Genomic DNA, 25,746 nt, shown 5'->3' with positions numbered 1-25,746 from the left:
AACCCCACAGGCATAAATCTAGAAATGCAGGAAATACTTTATATCACTGGCAGAATACTTTTCAGAATAAAAAGGCCATTCTGTGTGGAGTTCCCCCCCACCTGGGAAACCTGTAAGAAAAAGTTAAGTTATACTTTGCTTTTATGTCAATGTCCAGTCCTTAGGTGTTCATTAATTGTCTGCTTGAGTTTCTACAGATCCCACCACCCAAAGCACATGGGAAGCAACAGGTGAGTCGGGCCCAATCCAAGACCCCTGGATAGACCCCGAGGGAGGAAGCCCCTCTTCGTCGTCACAGTACCTTGGGGGCCAGGGAAGGGCAAAGTGGTGGAGTCAATCAGCTTTATTCGACGACTCCCCTCGAGGATGGACCCCGTTAGGGAGAATGTTCATTCAATGGCTAATTTCCCTTACCTAGTGAGTCCCTCAGCAGCTTTGCTGGATTTCTGGAGTTCATTTTTTTTCCGCTTGGTAAGAGTGTGGGCTTTTCCCCCACTCTTACCCATGTTTGCCATGTGTATTTCATCTGTTTTTGTGATTGTGGGCTCGGGAGTACACCACTTCGGTAGCCCCCTTCTTTTGTGTGTTGCACAGCACCTTCAGTGCAGTGACACAGGGTTGTCTTTCAGACTTCCCACCGACTCCATTTCTGAGGCGGACTACTGTCCCCCAGAAAAGGGTAAAGTTGCCATTAACTTTACTTAGTCATTTAACCACAGATCCAGTACACCCCATCTTACATGGAGTATTGGAAAGTGTTACTTCCTAGCCCTTTTTATCTGTACCTCTTTGAGCATTGTTTCACTCTTAACATTCAGACTTGGCTGGTAGCAGTGGTATCTACCCTAATGTTTATACCGCAATTATACTACATAAACGTGGTATTGTTGAAGGCTATTACATTAGCCTCGAACTTAAACCTGCTTGACCAAATACTTTTTCTTTTGGCTCTGGTCGGGTTTATTCGCCATTTCTTTTTGTTAAAGTCCTTCTTGTGTTTTACTTTGCGCGGCAAACCAGGTTTGCCTTCTTTGTTCACTGTCTTTTGGCGTTCTTCTGCCAAGAAGCCCTCCTCTAGGCGTCTAGGTGGGCTGAATGTGAGGGAGGAGTGTAGTCACCCCTTGCACATGGTATCCTAGGAAACCCAAGTCGCACTTTGCCATGATTGACTGAGGTGGTTGTCCGGGCTGGACAACCCCCCTGCTGTGTGATTGACAGCCAGGCTGTGTGAATGGGGGATTTACGCATAAAAGGCAGGACGCTTGGGCTGGAGTCGCCACTGGAACTACAAGGAACCGAAGAGAAGCGGAGAAGAAGTCGCCTTCTGCAACTATCCCGTCCCGGTGAAGCCCTGCTGCAGTCCTGAGCGATCTACCCTTCGACGACCAGAGAAGATCCAGTCCGGAGTCTTCTTCCTTTGAGCCTGGTGGGGATAACCAGCTAATCTTCTACAGCCACAGGATCCTCTTTGTGGTTGAAATCGCTGCACCCTGCTGTAGTGATCCGGATAGCCATCTGAAGAGCCTCTCCTGTTTTTAAGGAGCGCACCTTTTATTCACTGTCGCTGCTGCCGGCTTCAGCCCTGTTTGGTGCAGACCCCTCCAGACGTCGTCCTTCTTGCCGTAGCTCCAGGAACCGTGGGTCTGCAGGAAACTACCAGGAACAACTGGCGTGGCACCAGCTTCTGCATGGAATAAGGTACTGTGTTCTGCTTGAGGAATTCGAGTGAATCCCTTTTTCTCCTCCTACAAGGCTTCCCTCGTTCTTATAACTTTTGCTTCCTCCATTGACAATATCTAAGTACTCCTGGCTACGTTGAAATAAATGGACTTATATTTATTTTTACCTGAAACCTCGAGTCAGTGTTTGCTTGAGTCACAGTAGTTGTGGTCCCTTTGTGTAATCTCTGCTACTGCTCATATACTCTTGAGATAAGCCTGGTTGCTCCGCTACTGCTACCACTTTAACAAGTACAGGCTTGTACCAAAGGTAAAACTTGTATTACCACCTCTAGTCTTAATTGTGTATAGTGGTCCCTAAGGGCACTGCACAGGATTCTGCCTAACACCCCCTCTGGATGAAGTCGTCAATGGGTCGTTGCTGTCGAAGAGGAGAGGGTAACCAGGCAGTCTCGGAAATGCAGCATTGAAGGTCGGTCTCGGTGGTCTCCTTGTCTGTTTGATAAGCCGGCTGTGAATAAGGCTTGGGAGGGGAGGATGAGTCCTATGGTTTTTGGTCGATGACCTTCGATGGCGACTGGTGCAGTGACAGATGTATGTGTCGGGTTGATGGCTTCTAGCGACTTGGACTCGAGCACTAGACGTCTCTGCAGGCCATCCCCAAGTTTGGACCCTCAGGACTCACTCTTCTGTTTGGAATAGCGGGAAACCCACCAGCAGTCAGTTCTCTGCAGGAGGCGACACTGGGTTTACTTAGCCGTGAAAAAAAAGTGGACCGATGTGTCTGCAGTACCACCTGAGAATTATTTCAGGTGGTTGGAACTTGGCAAGCTCTAGGCATCAAGCAGCACTATGCCAGCGTACCCTGCCCCTTTTTTATTTTTATAGCGCACCACATGCCCATGGGCCTCAGGGCACACAAAGAAACTGACAAGAACAGACAAGGACAAAGGATAAGTGGCCAGGGGGTAGAATCAAGTAGAATTGAAAGAGCCCCATACTTAACCTGGATTAAGATTGAATAGATGTTTAACTCGTTTTTTGAACTGGGTAAGGGCGTTACCAAGCATATAGGCCCAGGAGGGCATTCCAGAGCAAGGGAGCCTGAATATCAAAATATCCCCCCCCCCAACCCCCAAACCGAGCAAGCTTGTTAGGCTAAAGTTCTGGCGATAGACTGCATTCTGGCTTCCAAACAGTCACAAACAGCCTCCGCACCCAGGACGATGCTGGTGGACTTGGGCACAAGATGTACAGACAATCTTTTTCTGGACCCACAAAGATACATCCAGGAGGGAGGCAGGCACTCAGGACTGGCTTCCAATAGGACACTTTGGGTAAAGAATAGCAGTTGCATGATGTCCCCTCGTAGGTATGGGAAGGGGTTGCCTGTCCCGGTCCTCTCTTGAGCAGTCCTTGAATCAGCACAGCAGCATTTGAATTTTTTTTGAAGAGTTGCAGCAGCAGACCTCTTCCTCCAGCTGGATTCTGGATACGCCTCCATACCCACTGTAATCCTCTTCTTTGCTTCGATCCGCCCAATGTATTTCACCATGTCATAAGGGGATGTATTGAAATGTGAGTTAGCCCTCTGCTTCGGGAATTATGATCAAATTGAAATGTGTTTGGACTGATTTTCTATACTCTAGTTTGGTGGACAGATGTATAGAAGGCCAACCAATCCGGGGTAGGCTGCGCCCGGAGGCATAGGGGGGCCGTGTCCGGGACCCGGTACTTTTTCTCGTACCGGTCTCTTCTAGCTGGCGTCGTGGAAGGGTTCTTGAGGAGGGAAAGGCCCTCATCCCAAATGTTGTCCAACAGAGGCACTGCGAGGACCGTCTTCCTCTTGGCCTCGCGCCGCTGATAAAGGAAGCCTTCCTTTTTCTTCTCCTCAGGGCAGAGTTGGAAAAGCTCGGAAGCCCTGGAGATCATGGAGTGGAAAGATCCGATCTCGTCGGGCGGAGAAGCCCTGGTGGGAGGCGACGACGGAATATCCTCGTCGTATGCCTCGTCGTCCGTACCCGTCGCTGCCGTGTCAGTCCCCGTATCATCCCCTCGGGTGGACGGGGAGGAGGGCTGGACGGGGCGCGACGGTTGAAAAGGAGGTGGTGGATGGATCCTTCTTTTCTTGGTAGGGGGAACACCAGAAGGTCCCGGTTCTGGATCCCCCGACGGGAGAGGTTCCTCCGTCGGTAACGGTAGCCTCGTCCTTATCTCGGAGCATAAGGACTGTATGGCCAACAAAATGGCCGCCGAGTTGTCTTGCGGCGCTGGCAGAGGGGAATCCGACGGGCGAGCAGGGGCCCCGTCGGTATCCTCGACGATGTCGTCGTCGTCGTCACCTGCGTCGGGGTCCATTCCGACGGGCTGGCCTTCTTCCACGCCTAGGCCGTGGCTTAAGACCTCGATCAGCTCCTCTTCTGAGGTTGAGGCCGAATCTACGACGACGCCCTGCCCCCCCTTCTTCCCCACGGAGGGTTTCACGGGGGTCCTATCGATGGGCACAAAAGAAGACTCCCTCCGAGGAGGCAGGGAGATTCTGGGCCCTGAGGTCGCCACCACTGGTGCAGCCTCCACAGGCTGGGTCAGGGCCGCCGCGACCGTTTCGATAGAGGGCTTGGTCGGATGGATCAAGGCCTTCACCACCTTAGGTGCGCTCACCGCCTTATCCTTGAGGGAGGGGGCACTGCCACGCTCCTCCTCTGCCTTAGAGCTCGACCGGGGCCTCTCCAGGAGCTTCGCCGGGTGCTCGGCCTTCCTCTTACCCGACCCAGAGCGTTGGCTCGTGGTTGATGGTGCCGGGGAGGGTGCGCCCTGCCTGGCGCCCGTAGAGCCCGACCGTTCGGAGCTCCCGGTGCCAGCGGACTCGCGGTGCTTGGCCTTATGTTGGGCCCCCGTCGCCGGGGCGCCCTCAAAGGTCTTAGAAGACCGCTCGGATTTCTTCTTCTTCTTCTCGCCAGACGGGCTCTTACCCTCCAGCCAGTTGGCGAGACGTTGATGGCGGTCCTTCATGGTCCGTTCCGACATGTTGCCGCAAAACGCACAGTCCTTCTCCACGTGCGTCTTGTCCTCATGAAGGCAGTAAAGGCAGAAAGAGTGTTCGTCCTCCTTAAAGACGTTCTGCAGCTGGCATCCAGGGCAGACCCTGAACAGCTTTCCGGGCGTCGAGCTTCCCTTCTCCTGGGCCATCTCCGAGACGGGGCCTGAGAAGCTTCTGGAGTCCTCCGAAGTGTAGCTCGACGAATCTTCACCCTTGAGGGGCGCAGACGAATCCGACACGGGTCCCCGTTGATCGGATGTAGGATCGGTGGAGCTTGAGGCTCTTTTGACCGAAAGAATCGAAGTTTTTGTGAAAAAAGCGCGAAAAAAAAGCACTAACGCTCGAGAGCAATAGCACGAGGATCCCAACACATGAACGTGCGGTAAAAATCTGAAGATGGCTGCCAGAGGCGGTGCTTAGGTAGAGGGCAGTCATTGGCTGTGGTCAGTATGACGCAGAGACCAGTGATTGGTTATTACTACGAAAGACAGATCAGAAACGAAACTGATACTGTTTTTTTCTTTACCGAGGATTCCCAGCCTGACGACGGGGAATATTCATGAGCATGTGAATCCATGCCAGACCCCATGCTGGAGAACCTATATTATGACAGGAACAACTCTGGGAAGCTGTAGCCAAACCAGTTCAGGTAGCAATGACAGGCGGTCTAGGCTAGGATCTTCAGAGGTGGTGAGCTTATAAAGGGTACACAATGAGGTCACACAATGGGCATCACAAATTACACTTCGACAGGATGCATGAAAATACAGTTATTTAATTATGGCCAAAACACAATATAGAAAAATGACTACAAGCAACAAAACAATTAAAAACGAAATACATATATACATTCACTGGGGTATAAAGCATAATACAAATCAAATACTTCTGCAAAGAAAAGGTTAGACAAGCATTATGCACAAAAAGGTCCACAGAGATGATCCCTAGTTAAACTTGTCCAGCCCGAAGTTGCCTGGGGCCTTGTGCACAATTGTTGAGGATACAATTCCACAGAACTTAAGATGCACGAAAAAATGCAGGTAGGGTATCTGGGGTCCAGTGAAGGGTTCTTAAGAGTTATGGCTCAATGTGAAGTAATCCCCAAAATTAGCCCCAACAGTCAGAAGTCTTGCATAGGCAAGTTATGGCAAAGCCAAAAGTATTCGAATTTGGTTTATTATAAGCCCATTGACTTATAATGGGAGTATAGGGGGCAGTTAAAAGCTCAGTAACGTACACCCCTTACTCCGAATCTTCCCCAGACTTGGTAGAAAAAAGGAAGGGTGTCCTATGTTGCATTTCCCGCTGGAATCCGCGTTCCTCGATTTCCCAGGTTTGCAGGTACGAGGACACTCCGGTTGGTGTCATTTGCTGGTGCAAGGATTCTTGGTCAAAGAATGCAAAACAATCGATACAGCACCCCTCTCAGGACTGGACTCGCATCAGATAAGCAGGTTTGGGACGATGCACGCCACGCACAGCGATGTAACAGGACTCAGTAGCCCTGGTCGGACTTTCCAGTCTCTCTCGTGTTTCTTTGTGCTAGGATGCTGATAGTCCCCAGGTGGGAGCCTTTCAGTGGCAGCTAAGGGTCCACCAGGCCGAAACTTGGTGCAGTGATGTCGCTAGCACGGTAGCCCAAAAACGAAGCTGGTCAGCCACAGGATGGTTCCCAGGCACTTCTGTCTTTGGCAGGGCACCAAGCAGACATCGGGAATGGATGGTCCCTCCACTCTAAGAGTCGTAGCACATTCACAGGGCTACTAATGATCACGAGCAAGACAGGGCTCCACTAGGACTGCTGCAGAGCTGGACAGGATACTTGGCTCCTTCAGGTTTCTCCAGGATCCCTGAAGAATGGGTGCAGGGGTCCTCTTATCCTAAAAGCCAGGTAGGAGGTGTATATCTCTCTGTGTGTGTGTGTATCTCTCTCTCTCTCTCTCTCTCTCTCTCTCTCTCTCTCTCTCCCTCTCCTCCCCCCCCCCCCCCCCCCCCAAACGGGAACCTTCATGCATACCACTCAGACACACAGAAACCAGAATGTGGATTGGAGTCAGACTGACCCAGCCCACATCCTGCCTGCAAACACACATAGCCCTCCAGTAGCCCGCCAAAAGGTTCTGCTTTCCCAGGCACTGGAAGTCCTTATAAGGATTTTCCTGGCCTCTGAGGCCAGGAAGAAGGCTAAACAACAAGATGGGAAAAGAACAGGGGGAAATTCTTGAGGCACGGCCATGTTTGACCAGTAGCCACAGTTATTAGCCAACCGCAGAAAAGCTGAAACGAAATTCCCCAAAAAGTGGGGAAAAGTCACTGCTGCCACCAGCCCATCCTTTAAACACATCTAGAGTAACCAAAAATCCTCTGAGTGTTAGTCTAGGGAAGCAGTATTCAAACTGTGGGTCGCGGCCCCACAGAGGCCAGCGGCCGCATCCTTGGGGGGCCGTGAGAGGCCACCATGAAAAAAATAAAAAAAAATAAGTATTTAATTTTTTTATATTGGAAGAAATGGCAGGGGCGGCTCACATGGTCGGTCAGAAGCATGAAACTGTCTCAGGCACCAACGAAAGTGGCCCCTAGTTGTAAATGGATATTCATTCCTTTAGTCACAGACTGTTTGCATAGTACCTAAGGGGGTGCTTTGTGTTAAAGTATAAGTAAATAGAATATTTATTCAGCAACAATGGTCAAAATTACTAACTGCTCAATGGTCAAAATCTAACTGCATAGTGAAGTAACTCATCAAACTGGCCCACATTGGCCAAAAAGGTGGCCCATTTTGACTGGCCCACACTAGCATTTTGCATTTTTGATACATGCATTGCCCTATTGCCCTAAAGGCCAGTCCGAGCCTGGCAGCTCATCCATAATGGTGAGGGGGCACCCACCCAGTGGCACCCTCACCCATTTTGGAGGAGCTAAGGTACCAGCCCAGTGAAACAATGAGAACTCCCTCAGCTGCTTTTTCCAGCTCCTGGGCTGGCTGAACTGTCAAAGGGAAACACCATTTCCCTTTAACAGTTCAGTGCCCCAGCCGCACATGCTCACTGAGCCATGCAAGGCTGGGGCGTTTTGCTTCGCCAGCATTGCATAGCTCATTGGAAATGCTGGCTGGGGCACTGCATGTCTGTACTTGCGAGGGGGAACTCCTGCGCCTCCTCACACGTACGGACAGAGCAGCCTGGAGCAGGGCGCTTCAGCACCCACATGCAGGCCAATGCAGAAGGTACGTTTATGTTCATTTTTTAAAATGTAAACATGTGTATGCTTGTGTTAAGAGAGTGCATGGTGATGGATGCTAGTGTGAATGATAGAGTGATTGCTGTATGAATGTGGTGTGTGTGTGTTAGTTTGTTTTGGTCAGTTGAGCTGATTTTGGCAATGGTGGATAGAGGGGGAAGGAGGGTTGTACAACAAAGGCATTTTAAAAATGCCGTTGTTGCACAACCCCCTACCCACCGGCCAAAATCGGCTCTCCTTCTGAGGCGCTGTGGAGCCCAGGGAACAGGGATGGTATTTATGTACTGGATTTCTATCATAGATGTCCAGTCAGAAATACCATGCATTCGCCCTTCGCACCCCAATGCCTTGCATATACACAATCATGTTGATTGTGTTAGGCCCAGTGGGGCCCAGGGGACAGGGATGGTATTTTTGTACTGGACATCTATAGTAGATGTCCAGTAAAAAATGTCATGCCTGCCCCCGGGACCCTCAGCCAGCACCAATTGCAAACTGTTTGGCTATTTACATTTTAACCCATTATTTTTTTTTTAAATCACAGGGGAAAGCCCCCCCCCCCCCGGATCCTCCTTTGATTGGTTCAGGCTCCCCCACTGTCCTCAGTTACTTAGGCATTTTTGGGGGAAATAGTTATGCCACTCCACTTAAAAAATTCACCAGCCGCCACTGACCCTCGGACTGTGTTAGGAACGGGATGGGGAGCCGAGGGACTGTGGTGGGAGGGGCGGGAACCATGGGATAGTGGTGGGAGCAGGGTGGCAAAAGCCCATGGTTTGTGATTCGGTGGGGGGCGCCCAGGGACTGGGTAGAAGTGGGATGAGGGAGCCCAGCGACTGTGATGGGAGCAGGTGGGGGAGCCCAGGGACTATACTGGGAGTAGGGTGTGGTGACAGCATGCAATAGTGGTGACAGCCCGGGAGGACTGCTCAGCGGCAACATGCTCACCTTGGAAGAAAGACGACACAAAGCAGCACAGGTTTGATCCCCGGGTACGAGCTTACAAACCTCTGGGTATTAAGCCTGTTATAAATAACCTATCATATCATACACACTGTCCATTTGGCATTTTTGGGGGGTCCCGGCCTGCCTTATTTTGCTCTGGAGGATCCCAGCCAAAAAAGTTTGAAGACCACTGGTCTAGGGCAAGAAAAAATGCACCCAATTGCACTGCAGTGTAAGCTGCTTTGTGCTATGATAAAAAGTTACCACAAATGATACAACAATAACTACAAGTAGCAGCACAGTAACACGACCAAGGAAAACACTGTTCCCAGTACTGACAGCCTACAGGACACATCAGTTTCCCCATAACATATGAGCAAAGGCCAGTCTAGTGAAGCTTAAGGCTTCACTGCACTGCAAACAGTACATGTCAGATTCAAAAATAAAATCAAAAAGTTTAGGGGTTGCATAAAGATGGAAGGAAAGGTGCACTAAAGAGAATCTTTCCTAACAGTCTGCAATATGATTCTTTCAGAATTTCTTGTATGAACCTGTGCCATTAATGAGACCTATATATTCAGCATTTTAAGAACATTCTGAATTGTGAGGTTCCTTTCACACATTTCTGTAGTGACATGCAAAAGACTCATTAAAATCTGTGAATTTATTAATAATCCATACATGTATAATTTTTAAATGCATGCAATTGGGCACGCTTAGATCAATTCAAATCTATTTTTGATTTGTTTTAATCTAGCAAAGGGTTCAAAATGTACAGCCGATAAAGTATTGAAATAGTTTGTCACTTCAAAATGCATTTTGTTTTAAATGCTGCACATGTGTTTTGTCGGTGCCTTACTATCAACAGAAAGCATCTATTAAAATAGATAGCCTAGGAAAGAAAAGGAATCATTTTTATAGGGTGCTTTTCTCGAAGCAGGCACTAACGGATGGGGCCTTATTGCTCTGCCAGCTCAAGGTTCAGGGTCTGTGTGGACATTTGTTACTTCTAATGTTGCAATTACTGGCTGGCCACACATCCATCAATGTCGTTCCATGGAGGCCCATCCAACTAAAATTTAAGAAATAGGTCTATGAAAGTTCTGAATTTGAAATGCAATCATCGCCTTTGGCTTGTATTTTCCATACACACCTGTTGTTTCGAAAGCACAGAGGTGCGCATATTCAATTCTTTTGATGGGTTAGTCAATGATTAATTTGTGAAGTCTATTTTATAGAAAGCGCACATTTATTTCTGGTCTTAAGAGCAGAACCCTTGATAAACAATTTTTAGTTTTAACCAGAGTTCAACTAAGTTAACCATTTTGAGGTTACATGTAAAAAGAAAAAATGCTTCTTGAGTAATTCTTACTGGTAATGACCATTTAATAAAGTGTAGGCCTACTGACACATATATATATATGTATACATTGAAAATGTACATTCTGGCCATAATTTCCTAACAGAAGACTAACATATATTCTGTGTACGTCTGCATGCTTTTTATGCAACATGGCTGCATAAAACTCAAAATTTCATATTATTTGTTTAGGGCAACCTTATTACTGTCATGTTTACATTAATTTATATGATATACAATCATTCAAAATGCACCTTTTTTATTCAGTGATCTGTTTATAATTCTTTCTTACAGCATTCATTAAGACTGGCTTGCTGACCTCTTGAGAGAGTTCAGCTAAAGAAATGCAGAATCAGAGTTGGTGTTGCAGACAGGGGTACCAAGGAACAGCTCCATCTCTTGTGCTAGTTCATATCCTGCTTGCCTTTCTCTAATCTACACCTTGGGGACTCCTTTACTTATTAGAGTTTTAATCTAACAATTTCCTGTGGTGGTGTATGAACAAAAGAGGCAATATGTATAACTATACTTGCACTTCACTAGTGAAAATATGGAACTGATCATTCCTCACCCACTTGCCGATAACCCCTTCACACTCCCTTAGAAATGGCAAATTTGTATATGAAAATGTTAAGGTAACTTGTTTATGTTAAAACCGTTTTCAGTAATATGGAAAGATGAACAAATCAATCCCTGAACCACATATTGTGCTGTGCATGAAGCAAACATTACTTCACGGTTTGTATGTACAGTACACCAATATACATACAACTAAAATACTTCACATTCAGGTAACCCAAAACATCAACCACAGCATTGAAAGAACATTACCTCCTGCTGCAATGTGCCAACTTGTTTGAGGAGCTCTTTACAGTAGCAAGAACATGGTATACCTGCAGTATGACGATATGACAAAGTCAATATTTGGTGACCTAGTTTAATATCAAGAGCATACTTTATTTCACAACATACTCTACTGTAACAATACAAAGTGAATCTGACTCTGCAGATTTGCATCTATTACCAGAACTTGCTCTGGCAGACAGAAATCCAAACGCAAGAAAGGGTACTCATTTTATTTCAACTAAACAGATTCAAAAGGACATTGCATCTATGTTACCAGCAGAAATCATTACAGTACATATTATATACATGGGAGAAAGGACCCAAAAACATACACACTTTGACACAAGCAAGTTACTATGAAGCAAGTCACAAGACTAACCATACAGAGTTCACAACCTTAGTAAGACTATTTTTAAAGGTGACTTGCAAAAACAGTGTAAGACACTGCAAGTGAATATGCGTTGTGTTTTACACTCAATTAGAAACATACTTATATATCATACACAATAGAGGCTGTAATTTACATGTGTGTCGAGAGATTTGATGGCCTCTGTGCTGTCCAGCAAGAAACAGAAGGTCTGATAAAAAAGGTCAGTTTTGTTATTGCAAATACATTTATTTGCAATAGGGACATTAAGAAAAGATGGTCCTGCTTTTAATACAATTTAAAAAAACAAAGCAAATAACAAATAAGGTATACAATGAAACGGGTCACAAAAAACATTGGATGGTTTAAGTTACTTACTTTTAACTATTGTTCTCCATCATGGGTCTGGCATGGATTCACATAATCATTAATATTCCCCGGCGTCAGGCTGGGAATCCTCAGTAAAAGAAAAAACAGTTTCACCTTAGCTTTAAAACTGTATTTCGCCTCTAAACCCATCACTGTCCTCTGGGTCACACTGCCTCCATCCAATGATGGACCACTCCCTAAGCTTCACCCCTGGTGGCCATATTCAGATTTGGTAAACATGTAAAGTGGCAGCATGAACCTAGAAGAGCCACAGAGGGGAAGGAGGGAGGGTTCACATTTGTGGATCCATGCCAGACCATGCTGGAGAACAATATTTAAAGGTAAGTAACCTACACAATCTCCAGCATGGGGTCTGGCATGGATTCACATGTTCACAAACATCAATTACACAGCAGTACATTATACACAACCATGGGAATCAGCAAGGCCCAACACAAGCAATAACAGTCACCCCTGGAACAGATTCACCAAAACAAGATACTGGGTTGCGTAGCACCGCTTAGCCGACTCGGGACTCCTCCCTGGAATCCCTGTCAACGCAGTAGAACCTTGTGAAGGCGTGCATGGACCTCCACGTAGCAGCCCTGCAGATGTTGAGCAGGTGCACACCAGAGAGAAACGCTGTCGTTGCTGCAATGGCTCTGGTGGAGTGGGCTAGCCAGTCGATGACCGTATATGATGCAGCCGGAGAGCCACCTGGAGATGGAAGCCTTCGACAAGGCCTTTGTGATTCACAGGTTCAAAATTGAAGAACTGCTAAGAAGTTTTCTGAAAGCTCTTCATGTGCGCCAATTAAAACTTCAAGGCACGAGCAACGTCCAGTGAATGCAAGGCCCTCTCCACTGGCGATGACTGATTCGGGAAGACCGGCAACACCAAGGGCTCAGTGTTAGGGAGAATTCTCATAAACTACCTAATTAATCCCTCAGCAACTTTGCTGGATTTCTAGGATTTATTTTTTCCACCTGGTAAGAGTGTGAGCCTTTTTTGCCACTCTTACATGTGTTTTGCTGTGTGTATTTTCACTTTGTGTGATCTTGAGCACTAGAGCCTCACCTACTCCATGGCCTCAAATTTTCATGTGTGTTACACAGCACCTTCAGTGCAGTGACACAGGGTTGTCTTTGAGACTTCCCCCTGACTCCATTTTCTGGGGCGGACTACTGTCCCTCAGAAAAGGTAAAGTTGCCATTAACTTTATTTTAGTCACTTTAAACAACAGATCCAGTACAACCCATCTTACATGGAGTATTGGAAAGGGTTAACTCTTATCCCTTTTTATCTGTGCCTCTTGGAGCATTCTTTCGCTCTCTTTACATCAAGACTTGGCTGGTGGCAGTGGTAACTACCCTAACTTTTCTACTGTGATTATCTTATATAAACGTGGTAATGTTTTAGGCTATTATATTAGCCTCAAACATAAACCCGCTTGACCAAATCCATTTTATTTTGGCTCCGGCTGGGTTTGTTCGGCATTTCTTTTTGTTAAAGTCTTTCTCATGTTTTTCTCTGTGTGCCAAACCGGGAATGACTCCTTTGTTCGCCGTCTTTTCGCGGGTTTCTGAGCAGAAGCCCTCCTTAAGGCGCCTGAAAGTCTGGGTAGTCAGGATGTAAGGGAGGGATCTTCGGACCCCTGCCATGGGTTCCCTTGGTAACCCAAGTCGCACTCCTGTTTTATTGGCTAAGGGGACTGTCCTTGCCAGGACAACCACCCTCACCCTGCTGTGTGATTGACAGCCATGCTTTATGAATGGTGGAAAACTGCATAAAAAGCAAGTCTTTGGGATTGGAAAGCCAGAGTCGCCACTGGAACGAAACAACCAATGAGGAACTGGAAGAAGAGGATTCCTACGACGACTGAACCGCCCGGTGAAGCCCTGCTGCAGGTCCGAATCTCCAGAATCCGCCGACAGAGAAGATCCTCCAGGAAACGTCTTCCCTTGAGCTGGTGGGACCAACCAGTTCGCCCAAACTACAAGCCAGGACTTCTCCTCTGGTCCAATTCGCTGTATAGAGCTACAGTGGCCCGCAAAGCCAGGAAGGTCGGACCCGGCTTGGGTTTTAAGGAGTGCAACTTTTATTCGTCGCTTTGCTCTGCTGCTGGTTTCTTCCCTGGGTAGTGCAGGACCCTCCAGTCTTCCTACTTCTTGTCAGTCCGACAGTCGCTTCAGGAACCGTGAGCCTGCAGGAACGACCAGGAACGTCCGCCTCAGCTGCAGCTCCCTCTCCGTTTTAAGGTACTGTGCAAACCCGTTTGTCCGTTTCAAACACTTTCATTGCGGTTGAAGGGCTTGTTCTTCCCTTGTCTTTGAACTAACTTTTGTATCAACCAACCTCGTCCGGAAACCGAGCCACGAACTTTACCGCGAACTACCCTGAACTGTGTGATCTTGAGCAAAAGACTTTTGACCCATTGACTTTGGCCCTAAGCCTTTTCTATCTGATCTCCTCACTGAAGTTCCTCTAGTTCAACTGCCCTGAGTACTTACCTGTTGGTTTGATCTAATTTCTAATAACCTTTGTCTTTCCCTCCCTTTTAAATTGCTGGAGTGCCATTTTGCTCCCACTTCATTCTGTGACCTTAACTTGTCTGGAATTTAAGTGAAGTGGTGTGGTGTATTAAGATTGTGATTTTGACTTGCTTATAATAGTGTAATGTTATACAACTGAAGAGTGAAAAAAATGTGTTTTTACTTGAAAACCTTGAGTCCGTTTTTGCCTGAATCATAGTAATTGCTGTCCTTTGTGTAACTATCTTGTACTGCTCACTTACTCTTGAGATACGTCTGGCTGCTATGCTACTGCTACCACTTTAACAGTGTAGTACAGGCTTGTACCAAAGGTGAATTTGTACTGTCACTTGTAGTCTTAATTGTGTGTGGTGTTCCCAGAGGGTACTGCATACAATTCTGCCTAACACTCGTAGAGGTGGAACTCCGATGGCACCTTTGGCATAAAGGTGGGGTGTGTATATGCAGTACCATCCTTTAAGCGTGGAAGGACAAGTACGGCTGCTTGCACGACAGGTCCTGGATATAGCTGACCCGTCTGGCTGAGGTGATCACCACGAGGAAAGCAGTCTTCCACAATAGAAACTTGAGCAGGGACTGATGCATCGGCTCAAAGGGCTCCCCCATAAGCTTAGTCAAAACCACACAATGAGCTCCCAACCCAGGACAGGAGCCTTCACCGGTGGAAAAGTCCTGAAGAGTCCTTTGAGGAACTCCTTGACAAGTCTGTGCGACCACAGAGAAGGCCTTACTGGTGCCCTGTTGTAACGGGATATGGCGGCCAGGTGGACCTTGATAGCGGCATGAGCCAGTCCACCCTAGGCCAAGGAAAGCAGGTACGGTATGAGCTGCCAGGCTGTGATCCAAAGAGAGGTATTCTTCTGAGCCCGGCAGCATGCAGAAAAACACTTTCACTTATGACTGGTGCGCGTCAACGTTTAAGAGGCTCTGGTCTTGGCCAGGATGTCCTTACACTCTGCAGGTAATGAATAATGTCCAAACTCTAGGGCGACCAGCATGTCTGCCTCTTAAGCTCCCCCTAAACCAGGCATCCCACCCATGATTGGATAATATATTAAAGACATCCTGCATCAATTTTGCTGCGCACTATTGAAAGACCAAGGACACATAGCGAGTTAGAAACAATTGCTAATTTAGCATTACTGGAAGGCGAACCTAATTAAAGATATAGATGCGGCACATGGGCAATATCCTTTAGATACCACCGTCTTGAGAAAGATCTTATATCCAAACACGTCTTGGCTATCTGCTAGAAAGGATCAGACCACAATAAATCCAAACTATTGGACATATCATATTTGTACAAGATACATATTAACTGTTGAATTGTTTATTTGTGGGCGAGCGAGAGTAACAAGTATAATTGATTAGCTGGTCCGGAAGTAGTGACAGCCTGATGGACGGAACCGCCGACAGACGTAGCAGTTCTGGATACCAGATTTGCCGCGGCCACACTGGAGCAACGAGTATCATCCTGCAGTGACACCAAGTGTGTTGATCACTCATAGCAGAAGTGGGAACGGAGGAAAAGCATATAAGAAAAGTCCCTCCCATGGGAACCAGCTGGCGACCGTCTGACGCTTGGAATTCGTTGCTGTTGTGAAAAGGTTGATCTGGGATTGACCCCATTAGTGGAATTGAAGATCCACATGGTGTCACGACTTCGTCGCCACAGTATGTTAACAAGACCCGAAGGGTCCCATTTTGCCCCTCGCGGGTCCCTTGGAGTCGGTCCTGGCAACGTTGGCATCAAACTCACATGACAGGTGCAGTTTTCAATGGGCAATGGACAAACATGGCTGCCCCCACAAGGACCAATAGGGAACTGCAACTAGCAGTCTAGCATCCAGGGCCGGGCCCGCCCCGAAGGCACCTGGGATACCTGCTGGGTATTTAAACTACGCCCGACTCGAGGCACGCGCTTCGCGTTATTCTGCTCTAGCAGCGTGGCGTTCACGGGGTCCTGCTCAGCATCTTGGCCTGCACAGGCGAGAGAAGACAAAGAACCACAGTCGCCGTTCCCTGGTTAGCTTCAGCTCCCCATTTAACCGAAGTCTTCTTGGACATCAACAGCTTCCTCCAGCAACATCCCTGGAAAGAAGGGCGAGAATACGACATCAAAGCTTACCTACCCAGCTCTCTTGGAAGGCCATCGCCACCCGAACCCGTTTGATCTCTTCTTCCAGGATTTCTCCCGCGACCTGCAAGAAACAACAGCACAGGGTAGCCAACTTTCAAGGATGCTCTCAAGCTACCTTCTAAAACTCTGCCTCCAGTATCAGCTCCTTTCCGCCAGCACCTGCAAGATAGGCAGAGAAGGTTATTTGGAGCATCTACCAATACAGACATTATTCTAAATACAAAAGACTTACCTGAAAAGTGGAGTCGCAGCTGGTCTGGACTCCAGGCCCACGCCAGTGAAGTAACTCGGCGGAACGGGTGCCAGCGACAACGCGCCCCTGCCCAGCACGGCAGGACAGAGAGCGCATCTTTACGAAAACCAAGGTGAGAGAAGTCCCAAGGGGAACACCGGGAGGTGGGTCTTGAGGGAAGGAGTAGTAGCTGGCAGCACGAACCCCGGAGAAGGTGCAGTGTTCTCAGAAGCATCCCTGACCAGTCGGGAGGCGTCCCTGTGGATACAAGGTGAGCGTTACATATGGTCCTGGTAAAGCTCCTACTTGTGGCAAGAACGCATCTCCCTGCTAAGCGAGTCTGCGATGGTGTTCTTCGTGCTCGCCAACTGAAAACAGATGAGAAACAGGTCCTGATAAAAGCCCCAGTGCCACAGATCTTGGGCTTCCCTGGAGAGCGTGTCCCACCCTGCTTCCGGATGTAGAACATGGTGGTGGTGTTGTCCATGAAGATCCTCACCACCTTGCCCCTCAGCAATGGCAGGAAGGACTTGAGGGTCCAAAAGACAGCCCAGAGTTCCAGGACGATGATATGAAGTGTCTTTTCTTCTGGCAGCCAGAGGCCTCTGGCATGCAATTGTCCAGTGCGAGCTCCCCAATATTCCAGAGAAGCGTCTGTGATGACTGTCTCCTGGTAGGCAGGGATTAGGAATGACGCCCCTTGCGTGAGAGGACAGCACACATCCCACCACTGTATTGCTCGTCGGAACTCCTCGTTGAGGGCGATTTGTCCGTCCAGGAACCCGAGACTTGCATCCACCTCACATCCAGAAACACCTGGAGAGGCCTCATCTGTAGTCTGCAAAGGAGGATGAGGTTGATGCAGGAGGACATCATGCCCAAGAGCGTCTTGACGGCTCGCACAGTAGCCAAATGCGCTGACGACAGGCGCTGCACCTTCCCTAGAATGGCTACCACCCTCTCTTCCGATGGAGACGCCAGGCAAGTCACTGTGTTGAGTCGGGCTCCCAGAAACAGTGTTCTGCGATGGCTGCAAGCAGGGCTTGGGATAATTTATGGAGAATCTCAGATCTGTCAGCAAACACACGATCCTTGCCGTGTGCTGGCTCGCCAGAGCATGGGAGCAGGATTGAACTTGCCCCTTGTCCAAGTAAGGGTAGACGTGGCTGCCCTTGAGACAAAGATGCGCCGCCACCGGAGCCAAGCACTCCCTTAGGGAGATTTCAGGCTGAAGGGAAGTGCCTTGAAATGATGGGGTCGCTCCACTTACGGTGCGTTTCCAGGGGTCTTCGACAAAGCGGTGGTAGTTAACTCATGCTGTGCCGGTAGGAACAGCTGCAGAGCAGCCGTCGTTGCGACTGTGGGTACGACACTTTTGGTCTGCCCTCCCTTTGAAGAAGTAGCGGCCGTTGATGAGGTTGTCTACGGGGTGGTAACAGCAGTCATCAATGTGGTTGTGGCCATTGAGGACGCTGTTGATGATGGTGTTGGTCTTGGCTGGTTGAGACGCAGATGGAGGCAACGAAGGGCCCACTCTGGATTTCTCCTTCGTTGCCTTGTCTGCCGATGGCAAGCAGAGTTTCGAAGGAGTCAAGGAATTTTTCTTAAAGGGGTCGTCCCTCACCTGTAGGCTCACCGTGGATGTGGTCGGCGATGGAGACCTTGCTCTTCACGAGCCGGGACCCTCAGTGGGATCAGTGGCATGCAGCTTTGCCTTCTGGACCCTCACAGGCCGTGTGTCCTCAAAGAACCTCAACCTCTTCTCTGAGGGAATTGGATTGTGGGACCGGCCGGTACGGGAGGAAGCATGACCATGCCCAGAGGCTGAGTCAGAGGCCTTAACCGATTGCAACCACGCAGCCAGCCTGCTGTAGCGATCCTTCTTGGTCTTTTTCGAAAAACCACAGCAGACCCTGCATCCCTCCTCATCATGGTCCGGATGCAAACAGTAAAGACATTTGTGGTTTTGGTAATCCACGAAAACATTTTAGTCCACATTTCGCGCAGAGTTTGAAGAGGCATCTCTTCTCCTCTGTCATGGTGAAAGGGCTCAAAGTAGGCCCAAGCCTGGATCTTCTCTGATCCGATGAAAGATCCTCAATGTATTATGATCTTCACAGGCAGTGGATCCCCGCTGCCGGCAGTCTACCTCCAGTCGAACGATAAATCCAAAAATCGGTCAACACTTTCAAATGTTACCAGAAAACTCAAAATATTGGGAAAAGAAATCTCAGAGAGTACTAAGAGTACTCCCAACACTGAAGCGTGCAGTAAAAACCTGAAGATGTCCTACCAGGGGTGGAGCTTAGGGAGAAGACTGTCATGGGATGGGGCCAGTATGACCCAGAGGACAGTGATTAGAGGAGAATTTTTTTTCTCTTTTATTGAGGATTCCCAGCCCAACGATGGGGAATATTCATGAGCATGTGAATCCATGCCAGACCCCATGCTGGGGACAATACTTATAGAAAGACAGGTCATGAACAACATACACAGGTGATCCACTAGTTAAGATAATATGCATCGAGGGGGAGTTGCCACTACTTGTATTTAGATTCCACATTACATTTACTTGCAATAGCTCAAAGGGATAATCAACGGGTCGAAATAACACGTTGACAGTAGTAAGTACATCCAGCCCCTTTGTTGTAGCTGTTTTTTTTATTTTAATGGAGTTGTGTTAAAACCATAGTAGACCATTGTGAGAGGTTTGTGATTAAGCCAAGCACTAAGTGTACTCTATGGCGATAGATTCAGAGGTATAAGCCAATAATGGTGGCCAGCTCAAGTAAAGGCCCAAGGGAAGTCAGTGCCTTTGCCAGCTAGTATCGCCCACCACTAATTAGCTCGATGGGCTAACACCCGGGTTGCCATGTTTTGTTCTACAAGATGATTGGAGCTCACCAGCTATTGTGGCAAAATGAAATGCAAACAGGATAGGTAGTAAGAGCCCTCTTGATTTTCCATGGCATCCGAAGAAAATAAATGGAGTGGCAGATGCAAGCTTGCAAAGTGCTGCATTTGCCCAGAAAATGCAGATGTATTTTAAGGGATATGGTAAGCAGAGTGAAGTGAGAAAGCAGTAGGCAGGTCAAGGGCATAAGAAGACACAAGCAGCTTGCCATGAAAGCAGACTTATGCTGTTATGTAAAGCCCACGATCAAGGTAATCAGTGTTTCACACACTTAACAATTACTGATCCGTACAAACCGGAGGCAATTTAAGACCACCTGGAATGCAATAGAGCCAATTACAAGAACAAATAACATGTCTGCTGTAATGTTCTGTCTATTGGATACAATGATTCCTCCCACAGATTCCTCATCTTATGAAATCCGCTTTAGGTGCATTTAGCACTGCACAATTTATCTCAGCCACTTAGTGGTGTCAAGGCTTAGAGTTCAGCTTCATCACCGCTCTTTGGCAACATCACATGCCGGAAGAACAAGTTAACTGCCGCTCGGTAATGTTCTTTCTGATGAATGTTCCTGCAACAGATTCCTCCTCTCTGACATCCATATCCCGGAACAGCTGTTCTCTGAAAACCTTTCACCGAAAGCGGGTGCAGCGTGGCTCTGTGTCGGGTCCGCCCGACGCCTCTACGTGCCGGGGCCAGTAGAAGTAACAGCACTGCGCCCCATGACCTCAGTCCTCAGTTCCACCATTTCCCCCTAGCATTCGAACACTAAGTGACTGTAGAACCAATGGTGTACTAGATCCAGCAAGAGGGGCAGGTAGGGAGGGAGATGAGGAATCCGTGGTAAGAACATCCATCAGAAAGAACATTACTGAGAGCTAAGTAATTTGTCCTTCTAATGGATTCCTTCCTGCAACGGATTCCTCATCTATGATAGACTCCCAAAGCAGTACGTAATCTGGAGGGGGAGGTAAAGCAATGATATTACCTAAACCAGAATACTCTGAAGGACTGCCCTACCAAAACGGGAATCCTGGCAACCAGAGAATAAAAGCAGTAATGCTTAGCGAACCTGTGCAGAGACGCCCATGTTGCCGCCTGGCAACTGGCAAATTGCCAGTACAGGGAGAGCCGCCTCCTATGACTGGCAGCCACTCCTCTGTTAGAATCAGCTCTGAGAACCTCAGTCACATCCTTCCCAGCCAGATCATAGCATTCTGAGATGCAGAGAATGATTCACCTGGACAGGGTCTGTTTGGTCACAGCTCTAACAGCACGAGCACAAGAGTAACCAACAAAAAGCTGGTCATCTTTCCTAGCCTCTCTAATAGGAGACTTAGAATTTAAGGCACCGTACCGGGATCAGTCGATGAAATTGTTCCTTTGTCTTGGAGGGGTGAGGCAGAGGGAAGAACACAGGAAGATGGATCTTCTGAGAGAGATGCAATTCTGAGACCACCTTTGGCAGAAAGGAGGGCCTGACGCTCAAAGTCACCTTCGCCTTGGAAAAAAACAAATAGTGAGGTAAAACAGACAACGCCTGAGCTTACTCACCTGACTCGATGGCTACCAGGATAATCACCTTAAAGGAATGGTTCGGGCAGAAAATATTATTGTCCCTATGATTCGGCCATGTGGTTTTAACCATAATTCGATCGACCGTACAAACATTTCCTATGCACCATGCCAGAGTTTTCGTCTTTTGAACACAAGCAAAATCAGGCAGCAGGGCGTGGCCATCTTGTGATAATCTTATCACTTTCCGCATCGCCCTGGGTGACCTGCGTTTACGGCACTAAATCATATCCCCTGCCCCTGATCCTGTCATCACTAGACACGTACTGCCCATTTCACAACGCCAAAGCACGTGCCGTGTCAACATTCTCTGCGCCTCAGCTAAGGACGTGTCGCCATGGAAACGGCAGGAAGCCTCTTTCCTCGACAAGTATAAACGGAGCGTTTCACAACACACAACAGGAGATTTCCTTTTCCATTCATCTTGCTGTATTTCTTTGAGTATTCTGTGACTCGTTTCTGTGCTCTGGTCAGCTACCTTTGTTGCTTGTAGCTCGTGTGAACAGATACTAGTACGACCGCTATAAATTATTTTCGTTTCTTTACCATACAATGGCAACAATAATGCCCTACCTGTACGAGCCTGAGTATTCCGAGGAGGAATTACTGGAAAGAGCAAGCTCTGTAGACGATGGGGATTTGGACAACAGTTGGGCAGACGTTTCAACAGATGAAGAGCATGGGCCTAGTCGCATGGACGGCGTTTCCACCTGGTATACCTGCAATCGGTGCGCGCTAATGCCAACCGAAGTGGAGAACTGCTGCGGCCAAGAAAACTCTGGATGCTTGTCCTACATATAGCAAGGTGATCCACAGCCGCAAGGTGTTACCAAGCTGCCAGACTTCACGGCAGTCTGTCTCGGACGGTCCGTGTTGAGGATTTTGATGGTGCTTATGCACGAACTTCGCGCAACAGTTCGCCCTCGTATTCCAAGTAACGAGTAAGTGTAGTCTGGTTGTGACGTCAGTTAGGCCACTACTATTTCACAGTTGTCCCCTATATTCTCGTAACTTCAAGATATTGTTATATCCGTTTAGTCTTGCAATTCTCTAGTAATAGTCGCATAAAAGTCGTTCAATAATGTGCAGTGTCTCGTTAGCCTTTGTCCTGGCAAAAATGCCATTGCATACAAGAATTGTCATTGACAACTAAGGTTTAATACACTTATCTTGGTCATTTAAAAACAGATTGTATCTTTCTCTTTCATAGGTGGTACCGGCTGGTGGCCTATCGTTCGTACAAATGGTGGCTTCATGGGAGGCTTGGACACCGCGTTCGACGAGTAATACCCGCCTGTGTTGTTGGCGCCATTAGACAAACTTTCCCCAGCGACAGTGGTCAGTACAGGGGATTTTCCCTCGCCGAGCTGCAACCAGACCTTTACAATGTGTAGTATTTTTGTGCCATCAAAATAAGAAACCAAATAAAAAACAACATTTTTTTTATCAATGGTTGTTTCAGTTTTTAAGTGAATCAAGTGTGTTTCCATTCAGCAGTCTTCCGGTGCCTTGTCTGCACGCCTCCCGCCCCCACTATCAAAGGCAGTTCGCACCAGTGGATGTGCGCTGCCACGGGGTGCTGTCAGGTGCGCAAACGGCCAAGGTGCCAAACAACATGTACACTTCAAAAGGTATCCCACGCCCAGGGGCCATTGCTCACATGGCCTCCTCAGACCCTGCGTCTCCAGGTAGGCCTCCCCTGAAGCAGACCGCGCCCCTGCAATGTACATAATGTCACGACATATACACGTCATTCATTCACAAACACACCGCTTTTTGTTATTCTTTATAAACCACTGGATATTTACCATGAGAACATCCTGGAGCACTGCAAGTCAACTCGTGAACGTGCTACTCTGTGACCGCTTCGAGTGAACTCGTCAGTGTGCTACCTGTGAACATCTCCCTGTTCTCCTGCCACTAATTACTCTGCTTGCTGAATCCAACTGTTTGTTTGTCAAGGTAAGGACATGTATCCTAATCATATCTCCTTCATTTGTAAATTTATATCTATTCCGAAGTATCTAACTCTGTAGTGCTATGTTAATTTGTATCATTGCTATTGACTTGAGTTTCTTTTGTTATGTTATCGGTATATCAATTTTTATCATTGTCAATTTGCATCGTATTGCATCCTTCGCAGACCGTGCCTATAGTATAAGCATGTTTCATTTTCGTGCATGATAGAGCATTCAAGGGACGAGTAACATGTTCTGATTTTCAACACATCAATGAATCGTTTGTGAAATGTATCCTATAATACAGCCGTGCACGCTGCACTGGTTTTGCTGTGTTGCCCAAAAGAAAGCGTGCATCGAACAATGTATGGTGCAATTCATTCTTTCTCACATGCTTATGCAAAATAATTTTCTAATAATGTTGACCTTTATTTTGCAGAATTTACAACAATGCCTGCATGTTCTATTTTCGGTTGCCCTTCGAAGACCCATGACAAATCCGAAGGCATTACAATGCATGTATTCCCCAATACGGTTGATCGAATAAGAGAATGGTTCAGACGTTGCGGATATCCACTGGAAGACCTTGAAAGTAGAGTCAACCAAGTCTTGGAGGACAAGAGGGGTCATCAATACTGCATCTGCAGCCTGCACTTCTCACCGGATATGTACGACACATCCTTGTACACAAAGAGGAATCAACCGAGAACAACTCGGAAATTGCTCCCAAACGCTTTTCCGACTTTACTCGTGAAAATGCCGCCACAGGTGAGTCACGCTTCCGGATTTTGCTTTACGCCTGTATTTTCGGTTTAAATGCCACTTATAGTACTTTCCATATTTATGTGATTGATGTTGAAATAATGACTTTTTTGCTAAACATCAGTCCTTGTTTTGTAGAACCCACATAGAAGAACAAGTTACTTTTTACCTGGTAACGTTCTTTCTATGGGATGTTCCTCCGATGTATTCCTTATCTTGACAGATTCACTTCCAGCTTGCTGGACTCGGAAATTTTTTTCAGTAGAGGGCGCTGCGCGTCGACGTCCCTCGAGTTGGTGTCCCTCGACAGCCTCCGTATCGGCGCCGACGTCATCATGCATATAAATAGACTTGCGCAGCGTCTGTTAATCAGTTCCGTTTTGAAGCTTGAAATTAGCTGTGCATGAATTGGTTATTGACCTTGAAGGAGAGTAAGCTGCAACCACAAGGGAAGTTTTACTGAGGGGATGGATGGGAGGGGCGATAAGGAATACGTCGGAGGAACATTCCATCGAAAGAACGTTACCAGGTAAGAAGTAACTTGTTCTTCGAAGGGATTGTGTCCTCCCATAGCAGTGGTGTGTAAACGGAGATGGGAGTAAAATTGTCATCTTCCCCTTTAAGAGTGAACAGAGTGTAACACAGCTTTGCCAAATCTAGTCTCTTGGCTAGAGGAGGAATCCATATTGTAGAATTTTGTAAAGGTATGTGCGGACAACCATGTGGCAGCCACACATATGTCCTGAATCGGTACCCCTCTTTGGAGGGCCGAAGAGGCTGCGATACCCCTGGTTGAATGAGCCCTAAGATTTTGAGGGGGCTCTTTCCCTGCCAGTTTGTAACATTCTAGAATGGCTAAAATAATCCATCTGGAAATGGTCAGTTTTGTGATTGGCAATCCGAATTTGTGCCCTGTGTAACCTATGAACAGTTGGTCTGCTTGCTTAATCCTAGCAAGTCTGCTGATATAAAAACTCAAGGCTCGCCTTCGATCCAGCCTATGTAGCTTCTCTTCCTCTTTCCCCGGATGTGCAGGAGGATAGAATGAGGGTAAGGTTATCTTCCGAGTGATGTGGAATTCAGAAACCACCTTTGGGAGGAAATTAGGCTTCACTTGCAGGACAACTTTATCTTTGTGAACAATTGTATGAGGGGGTTTACAAGATAGGGCTTGTAATTCGCTCACCCTCCTGGCAGATGTCAAAGCCACTAAAAGACAGATTTAAGGGTGAGAAATCTTAATGAACAAGAGTGGAGTGGTTCAAAAGGAGTACCCATCAGGAAATGTAAGACTAAATTTAAGTCCCATAAGGGAACTTGGAACGGTCTCGGGGGATAGACATTAGTTAACCCCTTCAGAAATTGTATTACTAAGGGTAATTTGAAATATGATGGCTCCTCTGCAGTGCGCTTGAAGATAGATAGCGCTGCGAGGTAGCCTTTAATCGTACCAACTTGAAGACCTGAATTAGCCAAATAGAGCAGAAAGGGTAACACCATTGGTGTAAAACATGAAAAGGGTTCAATATTCTTTTCTCTACATCAGCTGCAAAATGTGTTCCAACGGCAGCGGTATAAAGTCTTTGTTGGTGGCCTTCTGGCTGAAAGCAACACCTCCATGACGTCATCTGGGAGGTCCCAATCCTCGTATCTCAACCTTTCAGAAACCAAGCGTGAAGGTTGAGGGTTCTGATGTCTGGATGGAGAACCTGACCTCCCTTCTGTGAGAGAAGATCCTCCCTGTGTGGAAGACGAATTGGAGGG

The 25,746-nt window shown here is 47.5% G+C and overlaps 1 protein-coding gene across 1 annotated transcript in view; it reads right to left on the bottom strand.

Annotated features, from left to right (window-relative positions):
• The window catches only part of TDRD1 (tudor domain containing 1), a 2,044,642-nt gene that overhangs the window by 29,834 nt on the left and 1,989,062 nt on the right, over positions 1–25,746 (bottom strand). The window contains exon 24 of the mRNA XM_069611868.1: positions 11,096–11,157. Coding sequence (XP_069467969.1) covers positions 11,096–11,157 — 62 coding nt within the window. The remainder of the gene's footprint in view (positions 1–11,095; positions 11,158–25,746) is intronic.

Source organism: Ambystoma mexicanum, chromosome 8 (assembly GCF_040938575.1).
Source record: "Ambystoma mexicanum isolate Mex_15411 chromosome 8, UKY_AmexF1_1, whole genome shotgun sequence".
Classification (NCBI taxonomy): Eukaryota; Metazoa; Chordata; class Amphibia; order Caudata; family Ambystomatidae; genus Ambystoma; species Ambystoma mexicanum.
Note: the sequence above shows the minus strand (reverse complement) of the source record. Positions and strands in the feature narration are given on the sequence as shown.